Here is a 26,886-nt window from a genome sequence, read left to right on the forward strand (position 1 = left end):
TAGTCTCTTCTGTTTCTATGAGTTTGTTTTTTTTAGATTCCACATAAAAATGAGATCACATAGTATTTATCTTTTTCTGACTGACTTATTTACTTATTACTTAGCATAATGCCCTCAAATTTCATCTATGTTGTCTTGCAAATGGCAGAATTAATTTCCTTTTTATAATGGCTGAATTTCTCTTCTGTTTTTAATATATCCTTTTATTGAAATAAAACATAGCCGAATAAAGGGGAAAATAATACAGCACAATAATTTATTGGATGTGAACACATCAACCAGGTAACCACCACCTGCATCAGAAATAGAACGTACTATAATCCAGCAATTCTGATTGCACCCCTCTCTCCTCCCAAATTAAACCACTATCTTGATTTCTAGCACTGTGGGATTATTTTTTCTATTCCTAAGCCTTATGTAAATGGAATGATATAGTATATGTTTATTTGTATCAAGTATCATAACTCCCAGTTATGCTGTGGAAGTCTGTCCATGTGTGTGGTAATAGTTCATATTTTTTCTGTATGGCTTTTTATTTATGAATATAACCCATGCTAGTCTGGATAGACATTTGGGTTGTTCCCAGTTGTTGAATATTATGATTAACTGGTTAGAACATTATTGTACTTATCTATATATATTTATTATTCTTATTGTTTTTATATATAGGATTGAAATTTGTATACATAGGAGTAAGATTTCTAAACCATAAGTTATACATATTTTCAATTTTAAAAAATTGAGATATAATTGACACATAACATTATATTTGTTTCAGATACAACATAATGATTCTATATTCACATATACTGTAAAATGATTATCATGATAAATCTCATTAACACCTATCGCTACATAAAAAGTTTTTTCCCTTGGTGATAAGGCCTTTTAAGCTTAATTCTTTTAGCAATTTTCAAATATACCTTCTATTGTTACTAACTATAGTCACCATGCTGTGCATTATACCCTTGATAGATTTATTTTATAACTGGAAGTTTGTACCTTTTGACCTCTTCATCCACATTTTTCACTCCCCACATTTGCCTCTGGTGGCAACCACCAATGTCTTCTCTGGACCTGTGAGTCTTTTAAATTTATTTCTTATTTATTTTTTAATATTCTACATAGAAGGGGTCTGGGTGGCTCAGTGGGTTAAAGCCTCTGTCTTCGGCTTAGGTCATGATCCCAGGGTCCTGGGATCAGGGAGCCTGCTTCCTCCACTCTCTCCGCCTGCTTCTCTGCCGGCTTCTCTACCTATTTGTGATCTCTGTCTGTCAAATAAATAAATAAAATCTTAAAAAAAAAAATTCTGCATAGAAGTGAGATGTTACAGTATTTGTCTTTGTCTGACTTATTTTACTTAGCACAATGCCCTCATGGTCCACTCATGTTGTGACAAATGGCAGGATTTCCTTCTCTTTTTGTGGCTGAATAATATTTGAATACATATATATTAGAATATATATAGATACATAGCTATAGATATATACCTATTTATATAGAACATTAGGATATTAGGTCTAGAATATTATTTATAGATTATTAGAATATATATATATGTGTGTGTATATATATATATATATATATACATATATATATATATATATATAAAATCTCTTATTCATGCATTCATTCACTGATGGACACCTAGGTTGTTTCCATATCTTAGCTATTGTAAATAATGTTGCAGTGAACATGGGTGGTATCTATCTTTTTGAATTCGCATTTTTGTCTTCCTTGGGTCAATACCCAGAAATGGAATTGCTACATCATATGATGGGCTCTATTTTTAATTTCTTGAGGATCCTCCACACTGTTTTCCACAGTGGCTGCACCAGTTTACATTCCTACCAACAGTGCACAAGGGTTCCTCTTTTTCCACATCCTCCCAGCACTAGTAATTTCTTGTCTTTCTTTTAAAAGCCATCCTAACAGGTGATATCCCAGGGTAGCTTTTATTTGCATCTCTCTGATGATTCGTGGTGTTGGGCACCTTTTATGCACCTGTTGGCCATCTGTGTGTTTCTTTTGGAAAAATGTTTATCAAATCCTCATTAAATCCTCTCCCTTTTGTTTAATTGGATTCTTTTTAAACTCTTGAGTTAAATGAGTTCTTTATATATGTTGGATACTAACCCTTATCAGATATATGATTTGAAAATACTTTCTCCCATTCACTAAGTTGCCTCTTCTTTTTCTTAATGGTTTCCTTTGCTGTGCAGAGGCTTTTAAGTTTGATGCATTATTGATTTTGTTGCTTTTAGTTTTGATGTTGGATTGAAAAAATTATCATCAAGACCTATGTTCAGTTGCTTATGGCCCTATATATATATATTTTTTTTTTTTTAGAAATTTTATGGTTTCAGGTCTTACATTCAAGTCTTTAATCCAATTTGAATTAGTTTTTGCATATGGTTTAACGGTTTCCTTCTTTTGCATTTGGCAGTCCAGTTTTCCCACCGTTTACTGGAGAGGCAGTCCTTTCCCCATTGTTTATTCTTGGCTCTTTTGTTGTAAATTAATTGATAATGCACAGGTTTATTCCCAGGCTCTTTATTCTGATCTATTGATTTCTGTATCTGTTTTTATGCCAGTAGTATACTGTTTTAATTAATGTAGCTTGGTAATACAGTTTGAAATGAGGGTTTGTGATGCCTCCATTAGTGTGCATATTTTCATTTTCAGTCCATATGCCAAATCATTTTCCAGAATTTTCCATCTGCCATTCTTATTGCAGAGCATTCTTGCTGATGTTTTCTATTATAAGTCTCTTAAATGTTTTCCATTCTGGTTAGTGTGCAAAGGTATCTGGTTTAGATTTTAACTTCCTGATAGTGTGGCTGAACATCCTTTGGCAGGCCTAACGACCATTTGCCTATCTTTTACGATGTGCATGTTTGGCTGTTTCTCCTGCTATTGATTTTTAGGAGTTACTTGTATCTTAAGGATGGGAAGTTTTGTTGCTTATATGTCTTGCAAATACCTTGTGTCCTTTTGTAGCATGGTTTTTTACCCTCTGAACTGTATATTTTGGTGAACAGAAGTTCTTAGTTTTAATTTAGGTCGACATAGCAGTCAATTCCTTTATGAACTATGCTTTTGTTTTGTTGGAGAAAACTTTCTTATTTAAAGGTCATGAAGATGTTCCCTTCCCCAGGGTTATATCCTAGAAGTTTTATTGTTTTAAATTTTACACTTGTTTTAGATTTACACTTCCTCTGAGATTAATTTTTGGATATGACTTGAGGTGAAATTTACTTTGATGCCATATGGTATCTAATTGACCCAGGATGATTTATTAAAGAGATTTCATTTCTCCACTGCACAGTCATATCACCATCATCATAGATGAAATAACTATCTATGTGAGAGTGTTATAGGTTTCTACTGTGGTATACTTTGTTTTAATAACTAAATCTGGTTGTTTGTGCTTGGCAGTTTTTTTTTTTCCCTTCAAGATTTTCAAGGCCAAAGGTTAGCATTTTTCTTTCCTTGTAAAGGACAAGATATAAATAAGGGCTGCATAAATATATATATTTTTAAAGATTTTATTTATTTATTGGACAGAGAGAGAGATTACAAGTAGGCAGAGAGGCAGGCAGAGAGAGTGGAAGGGAAGCAGGCTCCCTGCCGAGCAGAGAGCCTGATGTGGGGCTCGATCCCAGGACCCTGAGTTCATGACCTGAGCCGAAGGCAGAGGCTTAACCCTCTGAGCCACCCAGGTGCCCCACGGGCTGCATAAATATTTTAAGCTAATAGGCCCTCTGGTCTCTCTAGACATTATAGCATGAAAGCAGCCATGGACAATACATGAACGCTTGATGATGGCTATGCTCCAGTGAATCTTAATTAATGAAATAAGCAGCAGGCCATATTTGGCTCAGAAGCTGTAATTTTCTGAACCCTGTTCTAGAATATTCTTAGGTTTTTACTTTTCCAGAGAAATTTTGGAATTTATTTGCTACTTTATGCACATACATATATATTCACATGCACACACACAGAGACACACTATGACATCTGAGATGGTGTTGAAACTGTATATCAATATCAGAGAATTGAAATATATAAAATAGTATGCCTTACAATATATGAATATGGGTACCCTCTAATTATTTAAGTTTTCTTTGGTTTCTTTTAAGATGTTACAGTTTTTATGTAGAGCTCTTGCATATTTTTAGTTGGATTTAACTTTAGTGATTTAATATTTTTGATCTTAATGTTAACTCATCATTTTTCATTTTTATTTTTTATTGCGATATATAAAATATAATTTAGTTTTTGGATAATAACTCTGAAGTGACATTGCTCAACTTACTAATAATGGTTTATGGCATTTTAAAAATTTTCTGCATAAACTATGCTGATCTGCGCATTACAGTTTTATTTATTCCCATCTAATCATGATATTTATTGTGCTGACAAGTACTTCTTGTACAGTGTAGAATAAAGGTGGTAATAGGAAGCATCCTTGTTTTGTTCCTGGTCTTAATGGTAAAGTTTTCACGTATACATATTGAGATGATTATATTATTTTTCCTTATATTGTGAATGTGGTGAATTACATGTTTTATTTATTTATGGAATAAAACCAACTGATTCATAATGTAGTATCTTTTAAATATATTGGTTGGTATGCTTTGCCAATATTTATTAGAATTTTGTATTTATGTTATAAGTGATATTGATCTACAAATTTCCTTTCTTGTCATAGACTTCAGATTTTGTTGTTTAGGTTAGGCAGGCCTTAATAAATATGCTTGAAAGTATTTCCACTTTTTCTGTTTTCTGAGAGAGTATATGAAAGTTTAATGTCATATCTTAATTAAAATGTTAAGAAAATTTTGCTGCTAAAGCATTCTTAGCCTGGACGTTTCTTCGTGGGATATTTTAATTTCACATTCATTTCCTTTCTTACATGTATGTTTACTCAAGATTTCAATTTCTTCTCTGTCAATTTTGTGTGCTACATTCTTCCAAAAATTTATTAGCTTTGCCCAAATTCTCGTTTATTGGCATAAATTTTCTTGGAATATACTTTTATGATATGTTTAATTTCTGTGTGATCCCTAATGATGCTCTTTTTACTTTCTGATATTAATAATTTGCATTTTCTGTCTTTTTTTCCCTGTGTTCCATCTTGGTAAAGGTTTATCAGATTTATTAGTCTCAAAGAATGCATATTTGCCTTTGTTGGTTACTTAATTTAGTTTTTAAAAATGTTATTATTATAATTATTTGTTACTTTCCCCCCATGCTTTGGGGGCTTAATTTGTTCTGTTTCTAAATTCTTGAGTTAGATGACAACAACATTTATTTTTAGTCATTTGTCTTTTCTACTATATGCACTACAGTATTTTTTTAAGAGGAACTTTAACTGTATCCAACAAGTTTTGATATGTTGTACTTTTGTTAGCTTTGAGATAAAAAAAAGTATTTTTTTAAATTTTGAAAATATGTTTACAGAAAAGTTGCATATATAGAAGGAATGTTTTTCCTTTGAACCATTTGAGAAAAAGTTGCCAACATGATGACCCATAGCACTTGAATACTTTATTACACAAAGGACATTCTACGTAGCCGTAATATGATACTGAGGCTTAGGGAATTAACATTGATGTGTTCCTACCATCAAATCCTAAGACCCTATTCAGTTTTCACCAGTTGTCCCAATTACATGTTTTAAAGCAAATGGATTCCATTCAGAATTATGTATTGCTTTAGTTGCCATTTCTTGTGGTTTCTCTCTCTTTTTTTTTTTTTAAATTAACATATAATGTATTATTAGTCCCAGGGGTACAGGTCTGAGAATTGCTAGGTTTACACACTTCACAGCACTCATCATAGCACATACCTTCCCCAATGTCTATAACCCAACCACCCTCTCCCTACCCCCCTTTCCCTGGCAACTTCAGTTTGTTTGTGAGATTAAGAGTCTCTTACGGTTTATCTCCTCTGTGGTCTCTTTTGATCTTAAATAGTTCCTCAGTCTTTTCTTAACTTTGATGACCTTGACACTTTTGAAAATGAAATGTCAGCTACACTATAGAATTTCTCTCATTTTGATTTTGTGTGATATTTTCCCTCATGTGCAGCTTTGGATGAAATATCACAGAGGTGATATTGTGTGTTCCTCTTATTGTATCCCATCTGGTGCACAGGGTTTTGATTTGTTCCACTTTTGTTTAGATTGATTTTGATCACTTGATTAAAGTAATGTCTGCTAGTCTTCAACAAAAAGTTACACTCTTTTTTTTTTTTTTTTTGTAGTTAATATTTTGGGAAGAGACTCTGGGAATTATGTTGGGAAAGTAGTTTATGAGTGTGTGAGGAGATGCTTTGAAGGTATATAAATATCTCTTTTCTCACTAGACTTTTAATTTATTCCTTTATTTTATAAGTGTGGACTCATAGTTTCTTCTTTTTCAGTGGATTTTTATGTTACTGTTGTTTATTTTGGGGCTCAGATTTTCACAAATTTGACAAATAGGAGCACCTTCAAGTTGGCTTCTGTGTCTTTTAAAAGTGCCTCTGTTAAAATACAAATAGAAACTACCACCTCACACTGGTTAGAATGGCTAAAATTAACAACTCAGGAAACAACAGGTGTTGGAGAGGATACAGAGAAAGGGGAACCCTTTCTGTCCACTGTTAGTGGGAATGCAAACTGGTGCAACCACTCTGGAAAAGAGTATGGAGGTTCCTCGAGAAATTGAAAATAGAGTGACCCTATGACCCAGCAATTGCATTGGTAATTTTCCAAAGGATACAAACATAGTGACTCTAAGGGGCATATGCAGTCCAGTGTTTATAGCAGCAATGTTCACATGTTCGGTGTCATTGTTAATGAATGTTAATTTTGTATATAATATAAACACACAAAACTGTTTACTATTATTTTATATTACCAGTTTTCTTTTTTCTCTTCCATATATTTACTCTATTAGTTGCTTTTCATTTCTTTGTGCATTTGTATGTTATATGCATTTTAATTCTGTATGAAGAATTCCCTTTAAAATTTATGTTGTTGCAATTTTGCTGTTATGTTGTCAATAAATGTCTCAATTGTTTTTATAGGGAGAGGCTTTCGTTTGGCATTCACTTATTTGTTTATTGGAAACAAATACAAAAATGAAAACCTTGGTGAATTTTTAGAAGGCAGACACCCATATAATTATTAACAAGGTCAAGAAGTAGAACTTTGCCAGCATCCCGGAATTTGTTTCCATGGACCTTCCCAATCAGAGAACTCTCTTTTCCAAGAGTAATGATATGTCTGTGTGAGGGGTGGGTTTATGGTTTTATTACCTAAGTGTGCACTTTTTAACATTATAGTTTAGTCTTGCACACTTCAAAAAAATGCTATATGTATTTTCTGTTTCTTTTAGTCTATAGCTTTCCCTTTATTCCTTTGTTTTTCTTACAACTTATCTTACATAACTGGACCATTTGACATATGTTCTACAGTCTACAGTTCTACAGTTCTACAGTCGGGATCTTATTGACTATATGCTTAAGGTGCGGCTCATCATGTTTTTTTCTGTTCTTTGTATTTCTACAATTTGACAGATTGTATCAGAAGGTTGATAAGACATGGGTTCAGTTCCTTTGGCAAATCTGTTGGTGATGGTGTGAACGTTCAGTAGGAGGCAAATGAAGTCTTGTTTTCCCTCTTTTTTGGTCTTAGCACTCATTGATGCTTAGTGCCTGGATCTTTGGGGTTTTTCCTACTTGTTGGTTGGAATAATATTGCATTCTGTCAACATTATCAGATCATATTGACATTGAATGCCTTATTTTCTCTCTCTTAGACCTAATTGAGTCTTAGTTCTATAGGTAATGGTCACCACCACTCTATATGTCAATATTTCTGTAGTAATTTTGATTATCTAAAGCTCAGTTGCTACTAGATTTTTTAGAAGAGCTCATGGGTAACAGTATTCATCTTTTTTTTTTTAATGTCACCAACAATTTGTGCCCTTTGAATATGAAGACTATAAAATCTCTTGATTACATTTTATTTCCTTAGGTATATTAAATGTTCATTTGTTTTGTCATAAAACATTTCTGTCAAAAACTCTGAAGAAAATCTAATTTTACTTGTCTGTCTTTGTTGTGATTTTCTTCTTTGTGGACTTCTTTTACTATATGATGGATCCGTTTTGCCCGTATTGAATATTTTGCTACTTTCTCTCCTTTTTTTTTTTTTTTTTAATTTCTTTTTGATTCTTAAATGCAAAAACATTTCTTTCCAATTTCTGTTAAGGCTTTATCTATGGTGATTATTCTTGTGTCCTTACTAGTTTATTCCATTGCTAAGATGCCATTTTATTTATTTTGCCTCTATTTCCTCTTTGATTTATATCACCTCCTTTCTCTGTATTGCTAATTCTGATTTATGTCATTCTCTCATGTCTGCATGTGTTTTGGCTCTGTCTGAAATAATACAGTTTTAGTTTGGTATTTGATTGTATCTTTTGGCATACTTTCATGTCCTGTAGAGATACTATTCTGCTCTCTAATCTCTCTTTTTTAAATGGTAACTTTGTATGTAATTAGACCTTGGCACCTTTAGTTTTCCTGAAATTTTAATGAAATCCAGGTTCAGATAACTTTTCTAACTTCACTGAACTACTACTTCTGTTCGATTGCGTTGTCTTCGAAAGTACGGCTCATTGTTTCCGCGATTTCCTGGCTTTGCTTCTCTCTCCATTTTTACGTGGGCTTCCTTTTTTTCTTTGTCACTGCTTGTTCCAGGCAAAAGTTTGGCTCACATTAATTAGCTTCCCTTCTCTCTAGCCTTGGGCCTTTCAGCTCTTGGGTGCCTTTGCACCTCTACGATAGTATCAAACAATCAAGTTTTGTTTTTTATCCACTACCTTTTCTGGTTCTCCACTAGAATGTTTGTCTGTTGCAAGTAACTAACTGCATTGGGGCTGGAGGCAGAAAGCATCATGCCTGTTACTTATTGCTGAATATTGTATAAGAAAATTTAGCAATATACTTGAGGCATTGGATGATTTAATATTTCCCCAGAGTGGGTTTCCTTTTGCTTCTGGGGAAATAACTAGGCTAGGAAATAACTAGGCTAGGAAAAGTTTATCTTTAGTCAGTTAAAGATTTGACTCCCTCTGAGCTGAGCTTTATGCTTCTTGAGGATTGTTCTTCTGATTCATCTGGAGTAGCCTCTTAGGGTCCCAACTCTACCATATGTTTTTAGTCCCTCAATTAAAAACCCTTTGATGATTTTTAAAAACTCTGTTGTTCCCCCCACCCCCCCACCCCCAGTTTGATGAGATCGTTGAAGTGAGTTTGGTTTGCTTCTTTTTCAAACACAGGGCTCCTCTTTTGGCTTCTCTTTTCTCCAGGTTTTTGGTTTCACACGTATAACATTTTGTTAGCTCTCTGGTGCCTCCAAAAAAGATTATTTTATATTTTGTCAGATTTTTCTAGCTGTTCTCAGGGGAAAAGTTTGTCTGAAACAACTTAATTTGTCATTGGCAGAAGCAAAAGTTTGTTCTGATCATTTTTGAATGAAACTAATTCCCAAACTTAGCTTTGCAGTTTTTTTGTTTCCCTGCCAAGTTTAAAGGGAAAAAAAAAAAAAGGTGAATGAAACTCACAAAAACAAACATTGAAAATTAAAGAATCTCAGTGCCAAACAATGCCTAAAGGTCTATTTATAGAATAATTTTAGGAAGGGGACAAAGTGTGTTGTGAAGTCTTAATGAAAGACAGTTAAAGAATGTCATAATTCCTTTTTTTTTTTTTTTTAAAGATTTTATTTATTTATTTGACAGAGAGAGACACAGCAAGACAGGGAACACGAGTTGGGGGAGTGGGAGAAGGAGAAGCAGGCTTCCCTCTGAGCAGGGAGCCTGATGCTGGGCTCTATCCCAGAAGCCTGGGATATGACCTCAGCTGAAGGCAGATGCTTAACTACTGAGCTACTGAGGCACCCACAGATGCCCCTAGAATGTAATAATTCTTAAAAAGAAATCTAGGAATTATTCCTTTGGAGGATTTTAAAGATAATTGTCAAAAGTTAGTTTTGAGTATGTGAAATTAATAATTGCCCACTTTCTAGTGAATGTGCATCAACAATATTTATTATGCATCTGTGGATAGAACTGCTTTTAACTATTCAGAGACTTCAGGGTTGATGTGAATCCATTTTTAAGTTTATTTTCAATTGAATTTAAATAATAGCTAAGTAAAACAGTCTAATTTAAAATAATAGGGTAGAGGAAAATAATAATCTACTCAATTCATTTAAAAAATATTTTGTGTTACATAAATGAAAACCTAACTGATACATGATGAAAATTAACCCATATTCCCCAATAAGGACCTCCCTGATAAATTGAGTCCATTGTCTTTTTTTCTCTTCAGATGGTAAAACATGTCATTAATCACAGAATTAATAGCAAGCCATGACACGATTAACAGTTTCTTAAAACGTTGTTTTTTAGAGTATGATATTATATTAAAATGTTTAATCAAGGTTTTAAAGCATTATAATTTTAAAAACTGGTGGGGTTTAGTCTTCTCTGTATTTTCTTTTTCTTTTTAAAATTTTTAAAAGATTTTAAAAAATTTGTCAGAGAGAGAGTGCGCAAGAGAGCGAGCACAAGCAGGGCGAGTGGCAGGCAGAGGGAGAAGCAGGCTTCCCACTGAGCAAGGAGCTGGATGTGAGACTCGATCCCAGGACTCTAGGATCATGACCGAGAGCCGAAGGCAGATGCTTAACCGACTGAGGCATCCCAGTCCTTTCTGCATTTTATGTGTGACCATTACAGGGTTGTGGTCAGGGTTTCCTTTTTTTGTTGGTTAATAATTTATGTTCATTCCTAAAAATAGAAGATCCTAAAAAGTGAATAAAAACCACTTATGTGAAATATAATGCTTTTTCTTTCTGTGTGTGAATTTATATTCCCATCTACATCTAGAACGACATCTCCGTCATCTGTAACAGTGGAGGACCTAGATAAAGCCTTCAGATTTTCCAGTGTCTTTATATAATTAAGGAAATTTCAGATCTTTGCTACATTAAAAAGAAGAAAGAAAGAAAGAAAGAAAGAAAAGCTTTAGATAATGAGTTACATGACAAACTGTATCTCCCTCAGACAAGGAGGTCCATGGATTTTCTGGTAATCCAAGTGTTTCACTTTTAAGAGGAAATATGTTCAAATAGTGTAGTGTTGATGTGGGTGGCTGTGTGCTTGCAGTTTGCATCCTTTATGCAAATTGATATGTATAGTCCTAAACTGAGCATTTTTATTGAATTTATCTTAATATTCTTTTTGTAATACTCAGTTTATCTGGCCTTCCTGTCTACTTTCTGAGACCATGCTCATCACCAGTAAGATTTAATTCTTTTATGATAACCAAATTACAAATATGCACTCATGCAGATGACATTTTTCTTCATCATTTCCACTTCCGCTGACACATTAATATGACCTGGGTGGCTGTTCTGGGCCTTCACAATATATTAGACCTTTCTGAACATTTTTATCAAAACAGAGTTCATCTGCTTGATGCCATAAATAGATGCATGTTCTTCTAGGAATGCTCCTCTGAAGCAGTCTAACAATTAAGTTGATTTAGAAATCAGGAATATTTCCATTCTATCATTTTCTGCAGGATTTGTTTCTAAATTGGAAAAGTAGGTATTTATCCCATTAGCTCAAGCATAAAACAAAGGAAAACTTTCAAAGACTTGATTGCAAATTCTTTCTTTCTTTTTTTTTTTTTTTTGCTTAAAGTTTTATAAGAAGTAGTGTTTTATGTTCCAATAAAATTAACAGTATACATACTTCTTTCAAATGACTGAAAATTTTCACTTGTTGAGTAAAAGCATTTTTCTCACATTTTTCTTATTGTGTGATGATGAAACATAATACTGTGTAATTATGTAAAAGGACTTGACTGTCCGCATATTTAAATATGTTCATTGTGCCAGAGATTATGGTAATCAGCTCTGTAGGTACTTCTGACAATCCAGGATAGTTGATACTCAGAAGACTTTGTAGGGTACAAGTTGCAGTTTTATCAAATGTAGCTGTTTCTGGTTGTATACCATCAATAAAGGTTATTAATAATAGTCTTTCCTTCAAATTTTAGTTCCCTCTGATCTACGTAGAATTAATATGCAACTGTACATTTTCTAAAGAATTAGAAATTTCTGATTTGGTAGTATGAGGCATTAGCTGAGACAAATTTCATTTCAAGTCAAAAAGATTAATCACTTGGTTGATAGCTAATATAATCCAGCCTCTGGGAAAGAACTAACGCATTTCCCGTGAGCTAAACTACTAGTCATAATGTATCTGTGCTTTCTTATTACTGCCAGTTTTCACTTTTCATAGTAAAAAGAATTAAAAAAACAGTAACACCAATTAAAAGTTTTATATTTTTAATTTTTTTAAAGATTTTATTTATTTAAGAGAGAAAGAGAGAGACAGAGTGCACAGGCAGGAGGGAGATCGAGAGCGAGAGAGAATCTCGAGCGGACGCTGCAGTGGGCACAGAGAGCCTCATCCCATGATCCTGCGATCATGACCCCAACCAAAACCAAGAGTGAGACGCTCGCTCAACCAGCTGAGCTACCCAGGCGCTCCTGTTTCTGATTTTGAAAGTAGAAAATACTCATTGCAAGAAATTAAGAAAGCCCAGAAATACATAATGAAAAAAAAATTAGAAGATAATTTCTATATTCTGGTATACCTTCCTCTATTTTTATCTCTCTATATAAACATATATTTTCATCAAAATTGGTGTTATACTAAACAGGATCTTTGATTCTTTTCTCTTTGAACAATATAGATCTCCTTTAGCTGATCATTTGTTCATTTTTGTACCAGTGTAAATCAAAGTTGTGTATGTCTTGTGCCTTCATGGAACATACCGTCTAGTAAGGGGAATATAAAACAAATAGATAAAAGTATAATTACAAAATATAAGTTTTATAAAGGAAAGAAACAGGTGCTATGAAGGAGAATAATTTTAGGGGTAAGGAGCCAACATTAGCATGCGTATTTAGAGCCGGAAGACTGACATTTAAATGGAGGCTTAAAAGATGAGAAAAAGTCAGCCATCGAAGAGTGGAGTTACTCACATAGGTGCAAAGGCCATGGGATTAAAAGGATTTGGTGAGTAAAGGGCTCTAAAAGAAGACCAGCTGGCCAGGGAGAAGAGAAAGAGGAGATACTAGCCCATGAACCAAGAGGTAGAAATGAGTCAGTCCTGCAGACAAAAGAAAAGAGGTTTTGTTTGAAGTATTATGGGAAGCCATTAGAGACTATTGGGGAGCTGAAATTGCATGGCTGTGTTTAAACTTTTTCAAAAGATTTATTTTGAAAGTTATATGGGGGAAGAATTGGAGGGAGAGCAAGAGTACACATAGGTGTGAGATGGGGGGCCGGAGGTGGTCCGTGAGAAAGCTGAAAAGCTTGACGTAAGCTGTGGACATGAGATCCCGAGAGAAGGTGATGGTTGGGAGATGTGTTTGAGGTTGGAATTGCCAGTTTACGAGGTGGTGACGAAGAGGAGTTGGTGGGTTAAAAGGAAGGAGTTCAGAAGTTTGACTCCCGTTTATGGCAAAAAGAACCGAGAAGATGATAGTGTCATTTACTGCCAAGGGGTAGATTTGGGAAGGACAGGGTTGGGGTACTGGTTGTGGTATAAAAATCAGTATTCAAAGTTCGATAGTAATTCTGCGGGACGTGTTAGACAACCACATGTGCAGGCGAGAAGGCAGTTGTGTGCATGAGCGAACTCAGAGGTGAGTGTGGGCTGATGCTTGCTTTTGGATATTACCATTGTGTAGGTGAGATTTAAAGCCAAAGGAACAGATAAAATAACAGAAGAGTGAAGATAGGCAGATGAAGGGGGCCTGGAACTGGGTTCTGACAATGAGAGATTGCATGCCTGAGAGTCTAGGAGGGGAAGAGAAACAGGAGTGTGGTGTCAAAAGCAAGAAAAGACTGCTTCAGGAAGGAAAGCGGAGACAGCCACGTCCCATGCTGCCGAGGAGTGACTGCCGGATTGTGCGATGTGGAGGTTACTGGCGAGATCATGGAAAGCAGTTTCAAGGCTGTGTGTGGGAAGGCCTACTGTAACAAGTGTTTGTAATGTAGAGATGATTGTTATGCCCCAATAATGGGTCCGTGATTAAAGGACTGAGGCTGATACAAAGCGAAGGTCAAGCAAAGCTATATTTCGTGCCAAGCATCAAGAATCTAACCAAACGTTTGGGGCAGCACCTTTTACAAGAGAGGGCGACCCTTCTCTGTTTCACAGACTAGCTTTTAAGGATAAAGGCCATGCGGTCCGGCCTGGTCACGCACAGGTCCCAATGAGATTGTAACACACACAGGAAACTCCACAGTGATGCTAGGTGACCAGTTGAGTTACAATTTACCCTAGTAGACATTTGAACCAGCCTATCACACTTTGATTGGGTTTGGTGCCCAAAAGGGCTCCCAAAGGGCGGGGCCCATACTCCTTGGTAACCGGGGAGACAGTATGCATCCCCCCCCACTGATCAATGTCTCCACCTGGCCTGACCCACCCTTGTATCTGGCTTTGTTACCTGTAAATCCCCTGGGGGAAAGGGAGCAGGGACAGTTTCTAAATAGGTCCTTACAATGATGAGCTAAAATTTTAATGGCTGCTTATTAATCTGCACTTAAGATAGCAGAGTATATGCAGCTACCCATATTGCTGACAAGCCCGCTGTCCCCAGCAAACAGGCTTGTGAGTGTGTTCATGGCTCATGGACCCTGGAAAATTGTTGGCTTGTAGCTCTGTGAGGCCCACACTGGGAAATTTCACTCTGTCTTCTTTCCTCTGAGTGTGAGTTTGGGTTCAAATCTACAAGAGGGATTTGGGTGCTGGGGAATATGGATCCTGGCTGAAGTTTCTGTTTGAGAGTGTTGTGTGTTTGCTGGTTTAGTGCTCCCAACTGTGGCCTGGGGAGCTTCCAGGCAGTGGAAAGGCTGGGGGGCCCAGGCTGTGTCGGGTCCAGACTTAAACTTCTTGACCTCTGCACTGCTCTTTTGGGGTGTATGGCTACGGCCAGCACATGGTTCTTTGGTACATTCTCACTTTTTAAAAATTAGGAATCATGGATAGGCTCATTATTGGATCTTCTCAGGGCCTCACATGTTCTATTCTGAAATAAAGGAGAGTCCTAGAAAGATTTTGTAGCCAAAGGTTGTGAATCCTCTCTGCCTCAATTTTCTCATCTTTACTTATTGATTTATTTTTAAAGATTTCTCATCCTTAAATTGGGACTAATAACACCTACCTTTCATGGTTAAGCTAAAGATTTAAAGTAATGTGTGAGAAGTACTTGAAACCAAGTAAGTACTCAATAAATGGCTATAATAATTATTATTATTCAAAGGAACTGTCTAATATTTTGGAAATGTTGAATGAATGACCTCAGTTGTGGTTTGTCTGTATGATACTGGTTCATGATATAAACATTGTCAGATACGTAAGCCTCTATAAACTGTTTTGTGTGTGTGTGTGTGTGTGTGTGTGTGTATAATTACTTAGCAATAGCCATGGTAATTCCTTTGTCATGAGTATTTTCTACCATAGTTTTATTATCAAAATTTATGTAAGCATGACCTTCACTTTTTAGTGGATTAGCACAGTTCTCTTATTCCTATTAAAAATAGTATTTCTTTGAACTTTAATAAAAGTTTGTTCTCTGATAAGATGGCATGCATAAATCTGTTCAGAACTAAAGGTTAAAATTCCCTTATTAGAATTCCATGGGAGTAGAAGGAGAAGAATATAAGCTGAATAAAAAAAGAGAGAGAGTTGTTAAATTTATATTTCTGGTCTGACTTTGGAAGCAGAGCCTGGTGACCTTCTTTCACATTGAACAACTAGAAAGTTTTTGTTTTTGTTTTCTACTTCCCCTAAGGGGGAGAAATTTACTTTTTTAAAGCAAAAGTGCACCTTACTAGCTTAAAACCAGTAAATATTAAAGATCTCATTTTACCCTGTCTAGACCATAAGAATTAAAGCAAAGCAAAGCAAAACAAAAGAAAACCCAAATTATTGAAGTATGTAATAGAATATAGGAAATTTCTCCCCAAAACACAGCTAATAAACTGTTTCATGCAGAGGACTTCCTGATTATGAATACTGGGACCCCTCCAGTTGTTAACAATATATGTTGCTTAGCCTAGTTCTACACTAGGTTAAGAAAAATATTTGTGATGCACTAAAATTGAAGGGAGAAATAACTTCCTTTGACTAGCATGGATTTGGCTTTGAAGTGGGGATAAGAGGGGAGAAAGTGTTACAGCTTGTTAGATGAATTTTCAGAAGCTGCTGTTCTAATAATTTGAACGAACTCAGTGCTCATTTTCAAATTTCCCTGGGTGAGTAAGAATGAATAATTTTTGTCTCAAAAAACTTTCCTGCATGGCTTTACTTTTCTAATCATTAGGATATTTATTGTTTATGTTTTCAAGGAACTATATTAATACTAAGTGCTATGCTGTAATCAGTAACCATGCAAGGCTTGATTTTAACCTCTCTCTCTCTTTCTCTACAGTTTGGAAGGACTGAAGTGATTGATAATACTTTAAATCCTGATTTTGTACGAAAATTTATCCTGGACTACTTTTTTGAAGAAAGGGAGAACCTTCGTTTTGACTTGTAAGTTCTGGTATAACTCGCATTGTTAAAAAATAGATTTTTTTTTTTAAAGATTTTATTTATTTATTTGACAGACAGAGATCACAAGCGGGCAGAGAGGGAGGCAGAGAGGAAGGGAAGCAGACTCCCTGCTGATCAGACGGCCCGACGTGGGGCTCGATCCCAGGACCCTGAGATCATGACCCGAGCTGAAGGCAGAGGCTTTAGCCCACTGAGCCACCCAGGTGTACCCAAAAATAGATTTTGTATGTCACAAAATTTGGGTATGGTTGCACAAATACTAGGTTATATTGGCAGGAAAGTAGATTAATTCTACTTAGAGTATGGCCAGAGCACTATCGCTAGCATTACTTTGCATTTTATAGGTTTTTGGCTATATGTTTATTGAAAAAATTAGTGAGCATTTTAACTCACATATACTCCAAGGTGATCTTACTCCTCATGTCCCCCAGATGGTGAAGTTTCTCTCAACTCCCTCTTTGTATAGTATATGGATCACTATCTAAACTTTGCTTCCTTTTATTTCTTCATGGCCTGCTATTACCAAGACCCAGGATACTGGAGCCAGAATTTTTGATTCTTTTAACATTCTTGTTACTTTGATGTTGAAATAGTCATATCAAAATATCATTAAGTTCAGCTTCTTGTCTGCAGAGAATCTAGAGTCAGTTTGTTTGTAAGATAGTATTTGTTACTCAATTTTTGTTTCACAGATGTAAAGGTGATTATTGAAATATCTGGATATTGTTCAAAGGAAGTCTGGTGAGAGGGAAAACTATAACATAGTATGTACTTAATAAATTAAAATAGTTTATGAACATTTTAAGTCTTTAAAAATAGAAATGCCTTTAAATAGCTGGAAACAATAAAATGTATCAGGCTGTCACAATTTATAAATTTTTTAAAATAAAAGCTATCAATATCATATTTGAAAAAGTGCTAGATTACTTTCTAATGTAAAAAGAAAGTTATCTACCATGACCAGTCTTTCTCATTTTCCTCTAAAATGTGTGCAGTAAAATAACCTTCTGTTTAAAAAAGGAGAATATTATACCAGGCCCTTTCCTTCAAGAGTTATAGGAGTTCTAAATATTCATTATATTTATCAGGCAAAATTTATTATGCCTATTTGCTTTTTTATGTCCTTGAAACCCCATTTTGAATACTAAAAATGATATGTCTGAGAAAAAATCCTGAAGTATAATATAATGATTTCTTGACCATGTTTATCATGGAGATTGCTCATAGTGTTGTTACTTAAAAGCGACATATAAATCATGACGAATGTGGTTCTCCCGTTGTTCAGGCCTTCATAGCTGCTGTTCTTAAGAATTCTCTCTCACACAAAATGGTACCTGCTTAATTTTTTCCCTCTGCTTTTAGATTTAACTTTATCCTAAAACCAGCCATTTGTATTGTTTGTTTATCTATATTGTTTCCTCTCATTTGAAAGTAGTAAATATTTATAATAAACTTTAAGTTATGTAGGCATTTAAAAGTGAAAATTTCCAGTTAGTTCATTGCCCTCCCCACCCCCACCAAAACCCGTCAATCCACCAATAACTAAAAATGTAAATGACTTGACGTACATACCTGCAGATCTTTTTTTTTTTAAAGATACATAAACATATGGGAGTCTCAATATTTTGAAAACCACAAATATTTTCCTATTACTTGTGGTCATCACAACCAGTGCGCTCCGGTATCTGTCCATACTCCCCATTATCTGTTCATCCCATCCTCCCGGTCTGGGAGGTGACCTCTCCTCTGGTAACCATCAGTTTGTTCTCTATAATTAAGAGTCTGTTTTTTTATTTGTCTCCCTCTCTCTCTTATTTTTTTCCCTTAGCTCATTTGTATTGTTTCTTAAATTCTGCATATAAGTGAAATCACATGGTATTTGCCTTTCTCTGACTTGGCTTATTTCACTTGGCGTTATGCTCTCTAGCACCAGCCATGTCGTTGCAAATGGCAAGATTTCATTCTTTATCATGGCTGAATAATATAATGTTATGTGTGTGTGTGTGTGTGCATAAAGATAGATAGATATCTATGTGTGTATGCACACACACACACACACACACATATATATACCACTTCTTTATATATATATATATATATATATATATATATATATATATATATATACCACTTCTTTATCCATCTATCAGTTGATGGACACTTGGGTTGCTTCCAGAATTTAGCTATTGTAAGTAATGCTGCTATAAACACAGGGGTGCATGTATCTCTTTGAATCCATGTTCTTGTGTTCTTGTGTAAATACCCAGAAGTGGGATTGCTGGATCATAAGGTCGTTCTATTTTTAACTTTTTGGGAACCTCCATACTGTTTTCTCCAGTGACTGTACCAGTTAGCATTCCTACCAACAGTGCATGAGGGTTCCTTTTCTTCACAACCCGTTACTTGTATTGTTGATTTTAGCCATGATGACAAGAGTGAGGTGGTACCTCATTGTAGTTTTTTTTTTTTTAAAGATTTTATTTATTTATTTGGCAGAGATCACAAGTAGGCAGAGAGGAAGGCAGAGAGAGAGAGGAGGAAGCAGGCTCTCCGCTGAGCAGATAGCCCCATGCTGGGCTTGATCCCAGGACACTGGGATCATGACCTGAGCTGAAGGCAGAGGCTTTAACCACTGAGCCACCAGGCGCCCTCTCATTGTAATTTTGATACGCATTTTCCTGATGATAAGTGATTATGAACAACATCTTTTCATGTGTTTGTTGGCCATCAGGTTGTCTTTTTGGAGAAATGCCTCTTCTTCCTGTCTTCTGCCCACTTTTAATTGGATTATTTGTAGGGGGGTGTTGAGTTTTATAAGTTCTTTACTTATTTTGCATATTAACCCTTTATCAGATATTTCATTTGAAAATACTTCTCTTATTTAATAGGTTACCTTTTAGTTTTGTTGTTTCCTTTGCTGTGCAGAAGCTTTTTATTTTGATGTAGTCCCAATAGTTTATTTTTGTTTTTGTTTCCCTTGCCTCAGGAGACTTACCTAGAAAGAAGTTGCTATGTCAGAGTCCGATGTTAAAGAAATTACTGCCTGTGTTCTCTTCTAGATCTTTATGGTTTCAGGTCTCACCTTAGGTCTTTAATTCATTTTGAATTTATTTTTGTGTATGGTGTAAGAAAGCAGTCCATTTTCATTATTTTGGATGTGGCTGTCCAGTTTTCCCAACACCATTTGTTGAAGAAACTTCTTTTTTCCAGTGGATATTCTTTCCTGTTTTGTCAAAGATCAATTGACCATAAAATTATGGGTTTGTTTCTGGGTTTTCTGTTCTGTTAACATCGATTTATGTGTCAGTTTTTGTGCCAGTTCCATACTGTTTTGATTACTACGTCTTTATAATATAGCTTGAAGGACAGCATTATGATGCCTCCAGTTTTATTTTTCCTTTTGAAGATTGCTTTGTCTGTGTAGGGTCTTTGTGGTTCCATAAATATTTCAGGATTCTTTGTTCTAGTTTGTGAAAAGTGCTATATTCTGATAAGGATTACATTAAATATGTAGACTGCTTTGGGTAGTAGAGACATTTTAGTAATACTTGTTTTTCCAGTCCATGAGCATGAAATATCTTTGCATTTCTTTGTGTCATCTTCAATTTCTTCCATCAGTATTTTATAGTTTTCAAAGTACAGGTCTTCTGCCTCTTTGGTTAGGTTTATTTGTAGGCATCTTATTATTTCAGGTGCAGTTATAAATGGGATTGTTTTCTTAATTTCTTTTTTGGCTGCTTCATTCTTGTTGTATAAAAATGCAAAATTTCTGCACATTGATTTTTGTATCCTGCGACTTTACTGAATTCGTTAATCAATTCTAGCAGTTCTTTGGTGGAGCCTTTTGGGTTTTCTGCATATAGAATATCATGTCATCTGCAAATAGTGTTAAGTTTTACTTCTTCCTTACCAATTTGACTGTTGTGGCTAGGCCTTCCAGTACTGTGTTGAATAAAAGTGGTGAGAGTGGACATCCTTGTCTTGTTCCTGACCTTAGGGGAAAAGCTCTCAGTTTTTCTCCATTAAGGATGATAGCTGTTTTTTCATGTATAGCCTCTATTATGTTGAGGTATATTCCCTCTAACTCTACTTTGTTGAGGGCTTTTTTTAATCATGAATGGATATTGTACTTTGTCCAATGTTTTTTGTCATCTGTTGAAATGATCATGTACTTCTTATCCTTTTCTCTTATTGATGTGATATATCACATTGATACATTTGCAAATGTTGAACCACTCTTGAAACCCAGGAGTAAATTCCACTTGATCGTGGTGAATGATTTTTTTAATGTATTGTTGAATTAAGTTTGCTAGTATTTTGTTGAGAATTTTTGCATCTATGTTCATCAGGGATTTTAGCCTGTAGTAATCTTTTCGGGTTTGGTGTCTATCTGGTTTTGATATCAGGGTAATGGTGGCCTCAGAATGAATTTGGAAGTTTTCCTTCCCCTTCTGTTTTTTGAAATAGTTTAAGAAGTATAGGTGTTCATTCTTCTTTAAAGTTTGGTAGAATTCTCCTGTAAAGCCAAGATCCTATGTGCTTTGTTCTCTGAACTTGTTGCCTGTGTTTTAGCTCTGATATTCAGAGCCCTTTCTGTTTTGTGCTGGTTGCTGTCTGCCCAAAGGCCCCTGTCACAAGCAGCTGCTGCCAGGTGACTGTATCACCATGTCCCTACTTGGCCCTGGTTCCTTAAGCCTACGTCCTACTCATCCTTTTCTCATCTATGTTGTAATTGTTGCTATTCCAGAATTTCACAAGTGGAATGAAAAGAAAGGTGCTTTAGAAGGATGACACCGATTAAATGTTTCTTAGTCAGTAGACCAAGGAGCAAAAACTGAGAACTGGGCTAACATTCTAGAGAGGAAAAGAAGGTAAAGAATGATTTACCTGTACACAGAGGCTAGTGATCATGTTCTCATCTCTACTGAAGATGAGGCTATGGAAACTAATTGGTTTTAAAAAGTGTCTGGTGCAAGGAATATAATTCCACTGAACTCAGTGCTGGTTAATGTTCAAATGGGTAGTGTTTCAGCAATCACTCTGACGAACTGGTGAGTCCAAATGAGAATATATTAAGTTAGGGAGGCATCTGATACTTATGTCATGTTCGTAAGCTTTCTAGGTATGCTTAGCTTGAGCAAGGGAAGACTTAAAGGTAGGAGGAAGTTAGGGCATTGCTGGTATGTCGCATACTTATCTAGTATTGGATGCTAAGTCAGTAATATTGTTTACCTTTGCTGTAAGTGTTTCGGGGAATTAAAAAAAAAAAGGAAAACAAAATTAATACATTTACTGGAAAAAATACAGAGGAAAGAAATGATAAGATGGTTTAATATGTTTGTTACTAATATCTTCCAGTTACTTGTAAACTCAGTGAAGTAGTTACCGAAGCTCATGGAGTTTGAAAGTTAGTATATAAGTTTGCAGGTGCAGACAAAAGAGGTTATTTTCGTTAGTACTACTACTACTATTATTCACAGTTTGTAATAGGATCATATGCATATATAACTTTAACCCACCCAACAAATTTCTGAGGTGGAACTAATCCACTTTTGTAAATGAGAAAACCGAGGCCCAGAAAGTGTTATATGTTCAAAGGATCAGATTTTGCCTAAAATACTTTATAATTAAATGCTAGAAAACTGGAATTTCTAAAATTTTATGAAGTCTAAAAATTATGTGTAAACTGGGATTTTTTATGTTTGCCTTGGTTATGTAATACTGATGAAAGTGTATGTTTAAAGTATTCTGCTGCACTTTGAATATAATAATATGGTAGAATATATTTTATCTATCTAAATAAATAAAAGTAAGACTGTTAGGAAATTGCTATGTTTGATAGGAATGGGAGCATGTTACATTATTTCATCTCAGTGTGACAAGAAGAAATAGAGTAACAGAAGTTAGTGTAGGTAGATTGATATGTTTTAACTTCTTCAGCTTTCTCTTTTCTTCTAAAAATTATAGTGATTTTCACAGAAATTATGTAGTGTTCAAAATGTGAAAGTGTATTGCAAAATTGAATTATGTATCGTTTTATCCTTTGAATGCGTTTGGCTGATTTCAGCAATTTGATTCAAAGAGCTTTTTTTCAATTGTATAGCATCTCTGAGAAATCCAAACAATTAGGGCCAGAGAAAGGGATAACTGATTATCAAGAAAAGCAGCAAGTATATTCTTAGTTCATGTAGTATTTTTTATATCGCTTTAGTTAATTCCTTTTGATTTACCATGTATTAGACTATCTCACATAACACCTTTAACCTGTGACACCAGATTTTCTTTTTTCCTTTTCTTTTCTTTTTCTTTTTCTTTTCTTCTTTCTTTCACTGTGTGATTTTTCCAGCATATCTACCCAAATAAGTATGGAAAACACTGTATTTGCTTACTAGTTACATGTATCTATTTATCCATTAGTATACCCAATTATAATTGGTTTTTAAATTTTGTCTTAGCATTGTGTTATCCCTAGGAAGAAGTATTGATTGTAGGATATTTGGAAAGTAAAAACAGGATAAAATAGGCAATAAAACCATTTGTAACCCCAACCTGCATCTCCCAGAGAGCTAAAGCGATACTCCAGTGCATTTATGACAATATGTCTGCTTGAGGGGACAATGATGCTGAAGAATACAGTAGTCCAAATTGTCCAACAGACAGATTGTAAATGTTTTTCAGAATTGTTTTATTTAATCTGCCCATTGATTTAATAAAATTCTAAGAAAAAATTGAAAAGAAACTGAAAGTGTGTGATGTAAAGAATTGCCTATTATGGAAGGTTTGAAAAATGGTTTTCAGGCTCCTTTTTTAATTTTTAATGCTGATAGAAAATTGTAATGACAGAGAAAGAGAGGGAAAGACAGAATAAATATGTCTTCTGTCACAACTGGGCCAAATTCCTTTAAGTCCTGATGAATCCATAATAATTATTGTTACTGTAGTATGCCTGAGATACATATTTAAGATTAGTTTATCAACTATGAATTTTAAAATTCTCCTGCCTTTTTGATTTGATGTGTACCTCTTCATTTAAGAGACATGGTCTCTGTCATCATGCTACGTATGGATCACAGATAAGGTCATAAACGTTGGCATCTATTTATTTTGTTATGATTATCACATTGATAATAGTATCAGTACCTCATAAATCACCTTTTTTGGTCACAGTTGAAAACTATGATTGGCAGAACAGCTGCACAAAAATGTCTTTGAGCAAGCGGTGTGGGTAGTCCCATCATTCTGTAACATGAGCTGGAGAATAGGAGAAATGAGATAGAATCGTTTTCACTCTTGCTTTTCCACTTAGACTGCAACAGCAACAAGGTAGTTAGGAGTCTAGATTTGACTTACCTAGCAAGTTATTTTTCTTCTTGATAAATCAAATGGTGATAATTGTGGAATGTATAATGTTATTTGAGGAAAGTAAGCTTTCAAAAATTTCTTCCCAATACTGTTAATTCCAGTTTTTCCCATTGGTTAAGGACTCCCTTCACAATGTCGAGGTCTGATTTTGAGAGTTTGCAGTCACTTTTGTTCACTAGAACCACTTTATTTTGTTGATCATACGTACTTTTCACCTTAAAACTTTAATCTCAGGGCCCCTGGGTGGCTCAGAGGGTTAAGCCTCTGCCTTCGGTTCAGGTCATGATCCCAGGGTTCAGGAATGGAGACCCACATCGGACTCTCTGCTCAGCAGGGACCCTGCTTCCCTCTCTCTCTCTCTGCCTGCCTACTTGTAATCTCTGTCAAGTGAATAAATAAAATCTTTTTTAAAAAAAACTTTAATCTCAAACTTACTTCAAAACTCTTTACTTCCTCTTTCCTCAGAGCTCTTGTTTTAGCTTCTTGCAGGAGAGCAGGGGGCTGAAGGGGGAAGGGTTGATAAGCTGGGGGGGTAGGTATGGGCTTCTTATCTGGAAGAATTTGGAAGAATCCAGACCTAAAGGTAGCACAAGCCGCACATTCTGCTTGTTCCTCAGTTCTCAGAAGGCATTTCTTAGGGCTGTCACCTGACATCTTCTTTTATTGGCAGCCACAGGCTGGACTTGTGGGCAGGTTCTGTAGCTCAGCAGCCTTTGACTGGGAAACTGGATGGGGCTGTCTACTCCTTCTTCAGGCACCTCAGACATTAGAGTTCCTCTTTTTGGCTTTCGGGAGTGGAAGGAACCTCCTCTTGCTGCTTGAGAAGTAGGATCCTAGCCTGTCACTTTCACGGAGTCACTTTGTGGAGAAGGGTCTGACTCTAATGAGAGTGACTCTTGAGCACCTCTGAGGCAAGCATAAAGGGATATACTTAGCATCTTTGGTTTTCAGTTGGGGCCTTCGTTGGAATTTCAGAAGTACGGGAAAGACTCCAGTCAACATCTGTTTACCTCTAATTGCAAACGTGATCCTTAGGATCCGCTTCAGTACTCTGGTAATAATATTTCAGTACCAGCTTCGAGTTTGCAAAATTGGCATGAGTAAATTTAGGCGGTGGGAGGCACCTTCTTAGGGGTAAACTACTTAGCTTCCTGCTTTCCATAAATCTCTTCTCTTTAGTGAAAGTATGGCACTCTACACATACGCACACACACACATTTTAACTATTTAGGACATAGTGTTTACATGTGACCCCTCTGGGTGAGGCCCAGAGTGGTCTGGATACTTTTAGAAAAGTTAGAAGGAAAATTCCATGAAAGGAAAAACTCATGATAATTTCAGATGCATTATAATCCAGTGTATTAACCTAAAGCCCTCAGCAGTATGCTGTAAATTGCATATTTTTGAGATATTAGCATTAAAAAAGCTTTGTTAAAGGCAATGAATAGGGATTGTATTTGCAGATGCTTAAGTGCTTTGTGATGAAAACATAAACTCCTTTTCTTTTCCCTTCTTTTAACATAACTGAACACAGCATGTTATTTCTCCCAGGTCCACAGTATACCCTTTAGAGAAAACAGTTTCCGATTTTTGGGAAGAAGCCAGCACGGTTATTTTCACCTTTGATATGGCTATAGTTGGTGATTTCAATCTTACTCTTAAAAAATTGTCTTGAATAAAAAATATTTTTTGTGTTAACATCTGTAGGTTTTCAGTAGATGTTGGTCAATTAGCTGATTGAAACTTCTAGGATACAGCTGTTCAGGGTGATCAGAGTGCCCTGATGGGAAGGAGAGTAATCTGTCATTCTTCCCAGGCAGGTATTTTTGCGTCACACAGTTAAGAAGCCAGTCTGTGGCGAGCATACTTTGCTAAGGAGTCTGTGAACCTCTGCCCAGGATTGGCACATTCTGTGAACTCTTTCTGAGCCTTGTATTGATTGAGATGCCTTGTTTCTCTCTAAAAACATTCTTGTTATGTGAGAGTGAAGACTTTAATTAACCTTTAAAAAAAGGGCAGTTAAATTTTGGTAGGAGGCTGTGTACAAAGGAGTGTGAGAAGAATATGTTTTGGGAGAAACTCTGGAGCCAATACAAATATTTTCCTACTTAAGACTTCAGTGACTTAAGGTTGTCTTGACTGTTAGTGATCTTACTTTTTCTACAAATTCTTTAAAATGAGGAGCTAAAGTGATAGTGAGTGATGTTTTCCTAGGCTCTTTCTAGGAAATCATTTATTTCCAGTACCAACTGGTCAAAAACAGGACAGAAAATAGTCCCATATGAATGTATTTCTATTTCTGTAAAATACGTGGTTTCCCTAAGTCCACTGAGTGGGGAAAAGTAATGTCTTATTACTTTAGCTGAATTTCAGTTAATGGTAGTATTTAAAATACTAAATAAAAAAACCCAAAAAAGTTAGCCTGTTAACCAGTACCTGCTTATTTTTTAATGGTATCCAGTGGAGAGGAATTGCAGTTGGGGAATTTTGAGCAGTGTTAGAATTCTGTTGATTCACACACAAAAGAAGTCTTTTTGTTTTGTTTTATTTTGTTTTTACTTTTTAAACTTTTTAAACAATGGTATAAAAGAGAGGTTTCTTAAACTTATTTTTTAATTTTTTATTTGACAGAGAGAGAGAGATCACAGGTAGGCAGAGAGGTGGGGCGGTGGGCCGGGGGAGCAGGCCTCCCCGCTGAACAGAGAGCCTGCTGTGGGGCTCTATCCCAGGACCCTGAGATCACGACCTGAGCTGAAGGGAGAGGCTTAATCCACTGAGCCACCCAGGTGCCCCAAAAGAGAAGTTTTAAACTTTCTT

At 35.5% G+C, this 26,886-nt stretch overlaps 1 protein-coding gene across 1 annotated transcript in view; it reads left to right on the top strand.

Moving 5' to 3' along the window:
- Nucleotides 1–26,886, top strand: part of CPNE8 (copine 8) — a 215,605-nt gene that overhangs the window by 38,208 nt on the left and 150,511 nt on the right. Inside the window, exon 4 of the mRNA XM_059185658.1 lies at nt 16,583–16,686. Within this exon, the coding sequence (XP_059041641.1) occupies nt 16,583–16,686 (104 nt within the window). The remainder of the gene's footprint in view (nt 1–16,582; nt 16,687–26,886) is intronic.

This window comes from Mustela lutreola, chromosome 8 (assembly GCF_030435805.1).
Source record: "Mustela lutreola isolate mMusLut2 chromosome 8, mMusLut2.pri, whole genome shotgun sequence".
Taxonomy (NCBI): Eukaryota; Metazoa; Chordata; class Mammalia; order Carnivora; family Mustelidae; genus Mustela; species Mustela lutreola.